This window comes from Rana temporaria, chromosome 1, assembly GCF_905171775.1.
Source record: "Rana temporaria chromosome 1, aRanTem1.1, whole genome shotgun sequence".
In the NCBI taxonomy this organism is placed as follows: Eukaryota; Metazoa; Chordata; class Amphibia; order Anura; family Ranidae; genus Rana; species Rana temporaria.
In genome coordinates this window covers 568600490-568612837 of record NC_053489.1, presented here as the reverse complement: position 1 = coordinate 568612837, position 12348 = coordinate 568600490, and the positions used below count along the sequence as shown (strand labels likewise).

General features: G+C 44.1%; 1 protein-coding gene across 10 annotated transcripts in view; it reads left to right on the top strand.

Moving 5' to 3' along the window:
* PCM1 (pericentriolar material 1) overlaps positions 1-12348 on the top strand; it is a 229552-nt gene that overhangs the window by 142768 nt on the left and 74436 nt on the right. For all 10 annotated transcript variants that reach the window (XM_040334550.1, XM_040334544.1, XM_040334515.1 and 7 more), the window contains 2 exons: positions 1844-2018; positions 12306-12348. The exon at positions 12306-12348 is cut by the window's right edge and continues 304 nt beyond it. In XM_040334550.1, coding sequence (XP_040190484.1) covers positions 1844-2018; positions 12306-12348 — 218 coding nt within the window. The remainder of the gene's footprint in view (positions 1-1843; positions 2019-12305) is intronic.

Sequence of the window (12348 nt, the reverse complement as noted above, 5' to 3'; positions counted from 1 at the left end):
GTTATTCATGGACCCTGGGTTAAAGACTGGTATCTTCAGGCAAAGCTTTTCTTTACACATACCCTGGGTGTTCCTCTACAAACATACCCCACTTCATGAGACCTCGTTTTTTTTGCTAGTGTCCCAAGGCGGTGGACCTCTTCTCACTTACAGAGAAATCATTTGCCTCCCTTGTTTGTTATTTTACCTCTAATACTTCAATCAACTACTCCGATGCTTCAGGCCTTTGGTTGGGTGATCGGATTTTAAATGTCGGTTCACCAGCCTTCCCTTCACCAAGGGTGCGTATGCCGTATTCTGAAAACTGCCAGGGAAAAATACTTTTTTAAGCTGGCTACACATTATGCATTTTTTTATGTTCAATTTCCTTTAAATTGATCTTCAACTATGTCGTACAAGTGCCTGCCTGATTGCATACAATTTGAAAGTGTTTAGGTTTGACCTCATATTATATGGATTGGTAAATCTAAAGGAAATTGTATATTGTATAGCCAACTTCTAATATAGCAATAGACCTCAACATGAATATAGACCTAGATTGAAGGGTCTACAGGAGCTTGGCATTGCACCTGTTCGCTATTGATCACAATCCTTTCCCGGCTGATTTAAAAAAAAAAACAAAGACGAAATATGAGCATTTATTTATTTTTAGTAAAAGGTTGTACTCCTAGCCTTTGATAAAAGATTGCATTGACATGCACATTTTATGAGTGATAGCCTTTCTCTTGCCTTGACATGCACATTTTATGAGTGATAGTTTTTAATTAAAAATTAAGCATTGTTGTATTATTTGATGCCTAATTGTATAATTTAAAAAATAAAAAAGGTCCATATCTTACAAGTTTAGTCTGGGGTTTGTAAACGTATGATCCCCGCTGTATTTATGTGCAGCAATTGGGTCCATTCAGCCAAAAGTCTCCTTTATTAAATGCTAGTTGCAGATATGACTACAACCCCAGTGATCAGGAAGTCTTTATTGCATAAGATGTTGATTTGGGATGCTGGAGCAATGTGATTTTAGCTGAGGGAACTTTTGGACTCACATTTAGTAAGAGTTTATCAGCTCTGCCTAAACTCTGATGCTTTCTCTCAAATCTTACAATTGAGGATGAGCTCCAGCGTGCTCGGATAGTACATGTGCAGAGCCCGCCAGGAAGTCTGCACGGCGCTGCGCTAATCACAACCAGGGAGACATTTCCCGATCTCTGCAGCCGAGCATCGGGACATTGTCTCCCTGGCTGTGATTAGCGCAGCGCCGTGCAGACTTCCTGGCGGGCTCTGAACGTGTACCATGCGAACACGCTGGAGCTCATTCTTGCTTTCAATGAACATTTCTTATATGTTCTCGATTGGTCTGTTAAATATACCATTGAAAGATTATATATATATATATATATATATATATATATATATATATATATATATATATATATATATATATATATATATATATATATATTATCTGTTCGATAAGGGCAAAAAAATAAAACCAGACACATTATCCTGCCAGAAATCTATTGAGCTGGTAATAACTTCCTGGTGTGTTCTGCTTTTGTTGAACATTTATGTGACAGCATTCTTCTCTGTTCTCACTGTGAAGTATAAAAGGCCTCTTCCTATGGTATACATTTGCAACACACGTCTTGCTCAGCGTTAGAATGCCGTTCTTCCATAGGTAAGCATAGTTGGCATTGTTACCAAAGGACAGAAAGTGTTACTGACAGGATCACTGGGTGGAAAAATGCCTGAAATTTAAAACGAATGCAGCCACCACATTTAAGAACTGTCAAACTGCAATACATGTTTGCTCTTGGGTTTAAATACACAATTTGTTTTGATACAGGTGTGAACTTTAATCCAGTCTTTCAGCCTGGAATGGGGGAATTCACTCGGGCTTCTAACTTTCATACTGATGTGCCCCTTCAATCTCAAGATCCAAACACTTCAGGGAAAACCGAGTACATGGCTTTTCCAAAGCCATTTGAAAGTAATTCATCAACTGCAGGGGACAGACAGAGGTACTCAAGATGAAATTAACAAGTCTTTCAAAGAAGTATAACATTTTTTTAGGCATTGTGTAATTTGCCATAGATCCGATTTAAAGCAACTTTGTACTTGGGCTAAAAAAAAAAAAATCAATCTAGCAGGTACATTTTGCAGTTGGTTCCATTACCTGACTGCACTGGCCACCTTTTGTAGTTCTCCCACCATCCTAATCTGATGTGTGAAAAACCTATATCCAGACAAATCTTTTATGCCTATCAAGTACTTGCATTAGGCTAAATTGTGGGTATTAGGGGAAAGTGTCACATGTGCCCCAGGGCTACCAGGTGATTGATGAAGCCTCACAGTGGCTAAGAAGAATGAAAATAGTAGGTGCAATTACTTATGCTTTCCAGCTTGTGCATTTTCTTTTTTTTATTATTTTAATGAATTTTCTTTACCTGTCATGAGTTTTTAAAAAATGTTAAATTCACAAAAAAGGACATGTCTCATCGTGTGTTCATGAGCCAGTATTTTCATTGATAAAAGAAAAAAAAAAGTATTCATTATTACTAGCTGTGCTAAAAGTCTCATTGAATCTGCTGTCATTTATAAGATTCTTTCGGATGCAAAATGAATATTGCATCTCAATTTCTGTATTTTTTTAAATACATCTATTTGTACTGTGATAAATTAAAGGGGACGTTTGGGCTTTTAAAAAAAAAATAACAAACATACTTCCCTCTATGCTGCAGCTGTACACCACTGGTTTTAAGCCATAGAATTGAGCAATCACATGATCGCTCAGTTCTCGGTCTGCTCTGAGCAGAGACGGTCAGTTAGTGTTCTTTGCTTTGCCCCTCCAGTGCTCACTGGAGTGCTTGGCTGGAGAGGGGGCTTGAGCAGCTGAGAGCCAGAGTCAGCTGTTAATCTGGCAGCTATGTAGATCCTGACAATATGATAGAGATCCTTTCAGAGCCTGGATTGGCTCCGAGATGTCAGCTGACAGTGGGCTTTAACACACTATTGATTCTGGGTCAAAGGAGATCAAAAGTAAGTGCGCACCTGTGTTCCAGAAGAGAAGTTTGGCCAAAAAAGCTTTGGCCATACTTTTAACTATCGGAGTTATGTGCCTTTTACATTGGCATTCAATTTGGATCTATCTGTCATTTTTTATTTTTTATAGACAGATTCAAACTGAACCACAATATATATCTGAGGGCAGGCGGATGTAAACAAATACATGTTCATTTAACCAGTTAAGCCCCGGACCAATATGCAGCCTAAAGACCCAAGGTGTTTTTACAGTTCGGGACTGCGTCGCTTTAACAGACAATTGCGCGGTCGTGCGACGTGGCTCCCAAACAAAATTGGCGACCTTTTTCCCCCCACAAATAGAGCTTTCTTTTGGTGGTACTTGATCACATCTGCGGTTTTTAGTTTTTGCGCTATAAACAAAAATAGAGCGACAATTTTGAAAAAAATGCAATATTTTTTACTTTTTGCTGTAATAAATATCCCCCAAAAACATATATAAAAACATTTTTTTTCCTCAGTTTAGGCCGATACGTATTCTTCTACCTATTTTTAGTAAAAAAAATCGCAATAAGCGTTTATCGATTGGTTTGCGCAAAATTTATAGCGTTTACAAAATAGGGGATAGTTTTATTGCATTTTTATTAATTTTTTTTTTTTACTACTAATGGCGGCGACCATTGTCATTTTCACAGCAAAAAATGCATTTAAATTGCATTCTTTATTGTGAAAATGACAGTTGCAGTTTGGGAGTTAACCACAGGTGGCGCTGTAGGAGTTAGGGTGCACCTAGTATGTGTTTACAACTGTAGGGGGGTGTGGCTGTAGGAATGACGTCATCGATCGTGTCTTCCCTATAAAGGGAATGACGCGATCGATGCGCCGACACAGTGAAGCACGGGGAAGCCGTGTTTACACACGGCTCTCCCCGTTCTTCAGCTCCGGGGAGCGATCGCGACGGAGCGGCTATAAACAAATAGCCGCGCCGTGGTCCCGGATCGCTCCCCGAGCGGACCCGACCTCCGCATGTAGCGGGGGGGGTCCCGATCGGACCCCCCACCCGCTAATAGGCGAGGACGTACATGTACGCCCATGTGCCTGTACGTGCCATATTGTGGACGTATATGTACATGCTGGGGTCGGGAACTGGTTAAATCAGTCATTTCTTTATCGTACATCACGGGACACAGAGCGGCATTCATTACTATATGGGTTATATGGAGTACCTTCAGGTGTAGACACTGGCAATCTCAAACAGGAAATGCCCCTCCCTATATAACCCCCTCCCATAGGAGGAGTACCTCAGTTTTTCCGCCAGTGTCTTAGGTGTTAGTCATGGTTTAGCTTGCCTCCACATCCTTGGGATTAGGTGAGCTAACCGGTTCTGTCCAAAAAAGCCTCAGCGCTAAAGTGGTCAGTAACCGGACCCCAAACCCTTGGGGTATAGCCCATAATGCTTTTCTTTTTAGAGAGCTGGACCCTGGGCCCAGAACTTAGAAACCTTTGGGTGCCTAATGTTTCTGTTGCCAGAGTGCTATATGGGCCCAGGACAGTGGATCCTTCATAGGAACCCAGGGCCTGAAGGTCTAGACATCCCCACCGAGATGGGGGAAGATTGGGCCTCTTGCTTGGCAAAGTCCTGCGGCATGGAGCAGGTAAGTGAGGGGAAAACTTGCGGAACTTGGTTCTTAGCAGGTTTTTTCTGGGGGGTCACAGGGGACATGCCTAAAGTTATGCACTGCATCTGGCAAACTAGTCACATATCATAAAGATAGGATGGCTCTATATGTATTATTCCCCATAAGATGTGACCTCCCTTGTAGTGTTGGAAAAGCATTGAGTGGGGCCTGTGTGATATAAAAGTATATGTGTGTGTCAGAGAGCTGTGCTTACCTGCAAGCCTCCAGGCGATGCTCCATTCAGTCTTCCTCCTCACGGCCTGCAAAGCAGGCAAAACGCTGACCTCCTCATGGTTCCAGGCTGCAGGCTGCAGTTTGCTGGAGCAGAGAGGTCCCTTCCTTCCAACCCCACCCCCCCCCTGTCGGGAGGGGCATTTCCTGTTTGAGATTGCTGGGGGGGAAGGGCGGGTCAGTGGCTTAAGGAAGGGGCGGCCCTTCCTTGTTTGTTCCATATAGCTCATTCAATACTTTGGAACTGAGGAGGAAAGACCAGAACGGCAAGCACGGGGCGCCGAGGACACACAGTGGCCAGAAAGAATATTGCAGTCTTCAGAAAGACTGTTTTCAAGCCTAGGAATAGGCTGTTTCTTTTCCATCTCATAGTTTTTCTTGCAATACTACTCAGGGGGACAGAATGTTTTTTCTTTCCTAGATTTGAAAAAAAAAAAAAAAAAAAAAGTGTCATCTAGGGGAGAGGAAGCATTTTTTATCCCCCAAACAGGTGTTTGGGCATTTAACTATTTATAAGTCCCAGGTACCAATAAGTAGCAGGTGTACCTCAGTATTGTACCATGGCATCAAAAAACAAGGGTACAAGAGGTGGGGATTCCCCCAGAGAGTCTGAGGTCTCGGACAAAGCTATGCCGCTGCTTTCCCCACAGGGAGCCTTGGGGCCATCGGGATCTGGGGCTGGAGCTGACGCGGGTCAGTCCAACCCTAAGATGGTCACGGAGGAGGTATTACTCACCTCTTTAAAAGAGATGCAGAAAAGCATGGGTAAAATGATAGCCGCAGCTATGCGGGGCAGTAAGCGGAATAGATCTCCGTCGCCCGAGCGCGGACCCTCAGAAGAGGAGGTCCTTTCCTCAGGGGAATTGGACGACCTCTTGGACAAGGACCAAGTAGGTTCAGGGATCGAAGATCCGGATACAGAGGAGTCTGGGGCAGTCTCCCTGAGGGAGAGCTGGTGGATTCAAGGATTGTCGGACTTGGTCCATAGGGCATTCAACTTGCCAGTACCAGATCTCCAGGTATCGACGGTTTCAGCTTTGGGCTCACTGAGGGCGCCTCAAAGCAATGCTGTGTTTCCGATCCATCCTCTATTAGAGGGAGTTTTGTTCCAAGATTGGAACAAGCCAGATAAGATCTTCTTACCACCTAAGAAGTTCTCTGTCCTATATCCTATGGAAGAAAAATTTTCCAAAAGATGGGCTACTCCTGCAGTGGACGCAGCCATCTCATGTGTTAACAAATCGTTAACATGCCCTGTAGAAAACATACAGGTGTTCAAGGATCCAGTTGATAAGCGCTTGGAAGCACTACTTAAGAACTCCTTCACTACTGCAGGGGCAGTAGTACAGCCAGCTGTGGCTGCGATTGGGGTCGCTCAAGCATTATCGGATCAATTTAAGCAGATGCTTAAACTTATTCCTGCCCAGCAGGCAGAAGAATTTTCGGATGTCCCTAAGGCCATATGTTTTACGGTAGACGCAATCAAGGATTCTATCCAGCAAGCGTCACGTTTATCGTTATCCCTTATCCATATGAGAAGACTCTTATGGTTAAAAGGCTGGGAGGCTGAGCCCCCATGCAAGAAGCTCCTGGTAGGGTTCCCCTTCCATGGAGGACGACTCTTCGGAGAAGACCTAGATAAATACATTCAGACCATTTCAAACGGCAAGAGTACTCTCTTGCCAACTAAGAAGAAGGTTCAGGGGCCTGCGTTTAAACGACAGTATTCCCCTGGGCAGGGGCCCTCTAATGCCAAGCAGTATCGACGGCCTCCTGCAAAAGCAAACTTCGGCTTCAACAGCAAATCACAAGGACAGGCTGTTAGAGGCAAAAGGCAGTGGTTTCGCAAACCAGCAAAACCAGCCCCCAAGCCAACCTTATGAAGGGGCGCCCCCACCCACGAAGGTGGGGGGAAGGCTGCGACTCTTTTCAGAGATTTGGGAAGCCAGCATTCCCGACGAGTGGGTACGGTCTTCCGTGGCCACAGGCTACAAATTAGATTTCCTAAGGTTTCCTCCTCCTCATTTCCAGGAGTCGAGGATTCCAAACGATCCGCCTCGGATTCCGGCCAGTCCTGGAACAGGGGCTGGGTTTCTACTCCAACCTATTCATCATCCCAAAATCCAATGGAGATGTCAGGCCAATTTTGGACCTAAAAATGGTAAATGCATATCTAAAGATCCGCTCATTTCGGATGGAATCCGTGCGGTCAGCAGCTGCCACACTCCAGAAGGACGACTTCATGGCGTCCATAGACATAAAGGATGCCTACCTTCATGTTCCAATTTATCAGCCACATCAAAGATCTACGCTTCATGGTGGCTTCGCGTCACTTCCAATTCGTGGCGCTTCCCTTCGGGTTGGCTACGGCCCCCCGGGTGTTCACGAAGGTCCTAGCTCCGATCCTAGCCAAGCTAAGGATCCAAGGGGTCACGATCCTAGCATACCTGGACGACCTCCTAGTCATAGACCACTCGTCTCCCGGCTTGGAGCGAGCAGTGGCCCTCACGGTCCAATACCTCGAGAGGTTCGGCTGGGTCCTAAATCGAGAAAAGTCAGCTTTCCAGCCCACAAGGCAGTTGGAATATCTCGGCATGAGATTAGACACAGAACAACAAGGAGTGTTCCTACCTCTGAGGAAGGTAAAAGCCATCAAGGAATTAATCCTACTGGTTCTAAGCAAGAAAGAACCGACTATTCGCCTATGTATGAGGTTACTAGGCAAGATGGTGGCCACGTTCGAGGCGGTACCATACGCCCAGAGCCACACTCGCATCCTACAGGCAGCCATCCTGTCAGCATGGAGCAGAGGCCACAGGCCTTGGATATCCCGTTGCCGCTCTTATCAAGAGTCCGACAAAGTCTGTGTTGGTGGTTAGACCCTCAGAATCTACTGAAGGGGAAGTCTTTCAGCCCAGTGGCTTGGAAGATAGTGACCACAGACGCCAGCCTGACGGGCTGGGGAGCAATTTTGGATGGTTGCACTCGCCAAGGTACTTGGGCAAAGCCAGAGAAGCAGTTGCCCATCAACATCTTGGAGCTCAGAGCTGCTCGACTAGCCCTCAGGGCTTGGACGTCAAAATTGCAGGGGTTCCCGGTGAGAATTCAATCAGACAATGCCACGGTCGTGGCATACATAAATCACCAAGGGGGAACCAGGAGTCAAGCCGCTCAGAGAGAGGTGAGCTTGATTCTCCTATGGGCAGAGGCGCATGTGCCCTGCATATCGGCAATATTCATTCCAGGAGTGGACAACTTTCAGGCGGACTTCTTAAGCCGCCAGACTCTATGGCCGGGGGAATGGTCTCTGCATCCACAAGTCTTTCAAGCACTCTGCCAAAGATGGGGAGTGCCGGACGTGGATATCATGGCATCGAGACTCAACAAGAAACTAGACAGGTTCATATCCCGCTCAAGGGATCCGATGGCCTGCGGAACCGATGCGTTGGTTTGCCCTTGGCATCAGTTCAAACTTCTTTATGCGTTTCCCCCGCTCCAGTTACTACCCCGCCTGCTGCGCAGGATCCGGGTGGAACACATACCAGTCATCCTGGTAGCTCCAGCATGGCCCAGAAGGGCATGGTACTCACTCATCCTAAAGATGGTAGTGGGAGACCCTTGGACTCTTCCTCTACGGCCAGACCTGCTATCGCAAGGTCCGATCCTCCACCCTGCCTTACGGCATCTAAATTTGACGGCCTGGAAGCTGAATCCCTGATTCTCAGGGGTAGAGGTCTGTCTCAGAAAGTAGTCTCTACCCTAATCAGAGCCAGGAAACCGGTCTCTAGGGTGATTTATTACAGGGTCTGGAAGGCCTATGTAGGCTGGTGTGAGTCCAAGCGATGGCTTTCTCGCAAATTTACCATCGATAGAGTATTAAGTTTTCTCCAGCTAGGAGTGGATAAAGGATTGGCATTAAGCACAATCAAAGGACAGATTTCTGCTCTGTCAGTGTGGTTTCAGCGGCCGCTGGCCACCCACTCGCTGGTTAAGACCTTCCTTCAAGGGGTCTTACGTATTAGACCTCCAGTTAAATCCCCGCTTTGTCCGTGGGATTTAAATCTTGTTCTGTCAGGTATACAGAAACAACCGTTTGAGCCGTTGGCTGAAATTCCTTTGGTTCTACTGACAAGGAAGTTAGTATTTTTGGTTGCCATAGTTTCCGCAAGAAGAGTTTCGGAGCTAGCGGCCTTATCCTGTAAGGAACCATATCTTGTTTTTCATAAGGACAGGGTCGTTCTCCGCCCTCATCCTTCCTTCCTACCGAAGGTCATATCCAGTTTTCATTTGAACCAGGATTTGGTATTACCATCCTTCTTCCCTAAACCTACTTCCAGAAAGGAAGGGTTGCTGCATACCTTGGATATTGTCAGGGCCATGAAGGCCTATCTTAAAGCTACAAAGAAGATCCGGAAAACAGATGTGCTGTTCATTCTACCGGATGGGCCCAAGAAGGGGCAGGCAGCTGCAAAGTCCACCATTTCTAGGTGGATTAAGCAATTAATCACTCAGGCCTACGGCTTGAAAGGGTTGCCTCCTCCAGTATCATTAAAGGCTCATTCTACTAGAGCCATGGGCGCCTCCTGGGCAGCACACCACCAGATCTCTATGGCTCAAGTTTGCAAGGCGGCAACCTGGTCTTCTGTCCACACGTTTACAAAATTCTACAAGTTGGACGTAAGAAGGAATACTGATACTGCCTTCGGGCAGGCAGTGCTGCAGGCTGCAGTTTGAGACCCTCGGATTCCGGGGGCTCCTCTTTTTTGAGTTAAATTTAAAATGTAAAATTATTTTTCTCAACTAAGTTGGATTTATTATGATTTGAGTATATCTCTAAATTAAATCCTTTTGTCTTGGAGATGTTCTCCCTCCCCTCATTGTAAGCATTGCTTTGGGACATCCCATATAGTAATGAATGCCGCTCTGTGTCCCGTGATGTACGATAAAGAAAAAGAGATTTTTAATACAGCTTACCTGTAAAATCTTTTTCTTGGAGTACATCACGGGACACAGAGCTCCCACCCCTCTTTTTTGAGGACCATTTTGGGAGGCATACTGCTTGCTACAAAACTGAGGTACTCCTCCTATGGGAGGGGGTTATATAGGGAGGGGCATTTCCTGTTTGAGATTGCCAGTGTCTACACCTGAAGGTACTCCATATAACCCATATAGTAATGAATGCCGCTCTGTGTCCCGTGATGTACTCCAAGAAAAAGATTTTACAGGTAAGCTGTATTAAAAATCTCTTTTTTATGTTCACAGAGGAAAACCGAAAAGGTTTGAGTCCTTTTCCCTTTTTGTGGTCATAATCTAATGTAAACGGGTATCCTCCATTTACACCTGTTTGCTAAATGTTTGTCCATTTTTAGGCAACTAACTTTTGATTTATAATTTAGTCACCTATGACTAGTTTCTTTAACCACCTGCCGATCTCGCATCATAAATATACTGCCAGCGGGCAGCAGGTACAGGCACAATCATGTACATATACGTGACGACCTTCTTCCCGGTTTGGGGCATTGGACACCGCATGAGTTTGGCAGCAGATTTAAGCCTATGATTTTGGCTGAAACCTGTTGATCAGCTGTGTGTATATATACACACACACACACACACACACACACACACACACTTCTGTGTTTACAACAACTTAGTACTCTGTGCACATGAAACACAGATCTGGCTGTTTTTAATCCCTAAAAAGTAGGGAGAAAAAAACAACCAGATCGGCAAGTTAAAGCAGCACACATTACACGCTGTTAGACACACAATTAACCACTTGATTGCCCCCTAGATTTTAACCCTTTCCCCGCCAGTAGTGTCCATTTACAGTATTACCACTGATCATTTTATTGGTGTCACTAGTGACGTTGGTGTCAGTGACTCTCCTAGCCAGTGTCGTTAGTGCCAGATTGGCCACCCCCCTATCGCAGTCCCACTGTAAGTCGCTTATCACGTCATTACAGCATCGCGTCTAAAGCTGCGTAAATGTCAGTATTTATACTGTAGTTTGTAGACTTTATAACTTTCACACAAACCAATTGATATACACTTATTGGGATTTTTTTTTACCAAAGGCATGTAGCAGAATAAATTTTGGCCTAATTTTTGGGGAAATGTTTTATAGCACAAAGTAAAAAATATAGATTTTTTTTTCCCCCCAATTTTTTTTGCCTTTTTCCATTTTATACAAATAAAAAAATAAAAATACAATTTTATAGAATATTACAGTGGAACCTTTAATTACGGGCATAAACCGTTCCAGGAGAATGCCTTTAATCCAAAGTACTCGCATATCTAAGCGAGTTTCCCCATTGAAGTTAATGGAAACAAAAATAATTTTTTCCGATTAACACTCGCAAACCGAGTCAGGATTTTTTTAAATACAGTGCTCATATTGCGAAACTCTTGTTAACCGTGTTACTTGCAATCTGAGGTTCCACTGTGTGTGTGTGTGTGTGTGTGTGTGTGTGTGTGTATATGTGTAATATATATATATATATATATATATATACACATACACACACACACATATAATATTACATTTGCGTGTACAGTGTTGCATGAATGCGCGATTGCCAGGTAAAATGGCACAGTGCTGAATAGCAAACAATGGCCATGAAGTGGGTAAACAACTGGAAAAAACAAACAAATGCAAAACCAGATGTAAACTTTCCCCCAACTGGTTTTGCACATGGCAGCCCTGATCCTCCACTTTCTGGGATCCCCCGCTGGCGCTCCTGGCTCCTCTTTATCGAGTACCTCCTAGAAAAGCCTCTTTCCCGGTGGGCACCTTTGTGTGCTTGGTCCCGCGTCGGATCCCGTTCATTGAAATCACATGGCAGTCGGACATGAAATCAAAGGGCAGAGTTGGATTGGAAGTCGTAAGACTTCCTTGTCTGAGCAGTGTGAACCCAGCCTAAAGGGATCAGTTCACCTTTTGGCACATGTTATATGTGCAATGCTTTCCAGGCTCCAAAAAAAAATAAAAGTTCCTCCTTTTTGCAGGTAAAAAAAAAAGATATCCATTCATTTATTTATATATATATATATATATATATATATATATATATATATATATATATATATATATATATATATATATATATATATAATATTTTTTTTTTAAAGGTGAACTTATCCTGTAAATGTCTAGTAGTTTCTACCACAAAAGTTAATATTTCAGTGCTTTTAAAACTGCTTAAAGGGAATGGGGTGGCAGAGGAGTGGTGTAGCTCTTTTGTGTAATGTTTAAAATACTGGAGGATAAGAACATTTTCCTTTTATGTACCTCAATGTGTATCTGTGATTGTTTTTTTTATGTGTTTTGAGTGATGTAAAACAAAGCTGACACTGCCACTGAAATTTCCCTTCTAGCACTGCTTCTAAAGTAGCTGAGGGGGAACATAATAGGGGTATC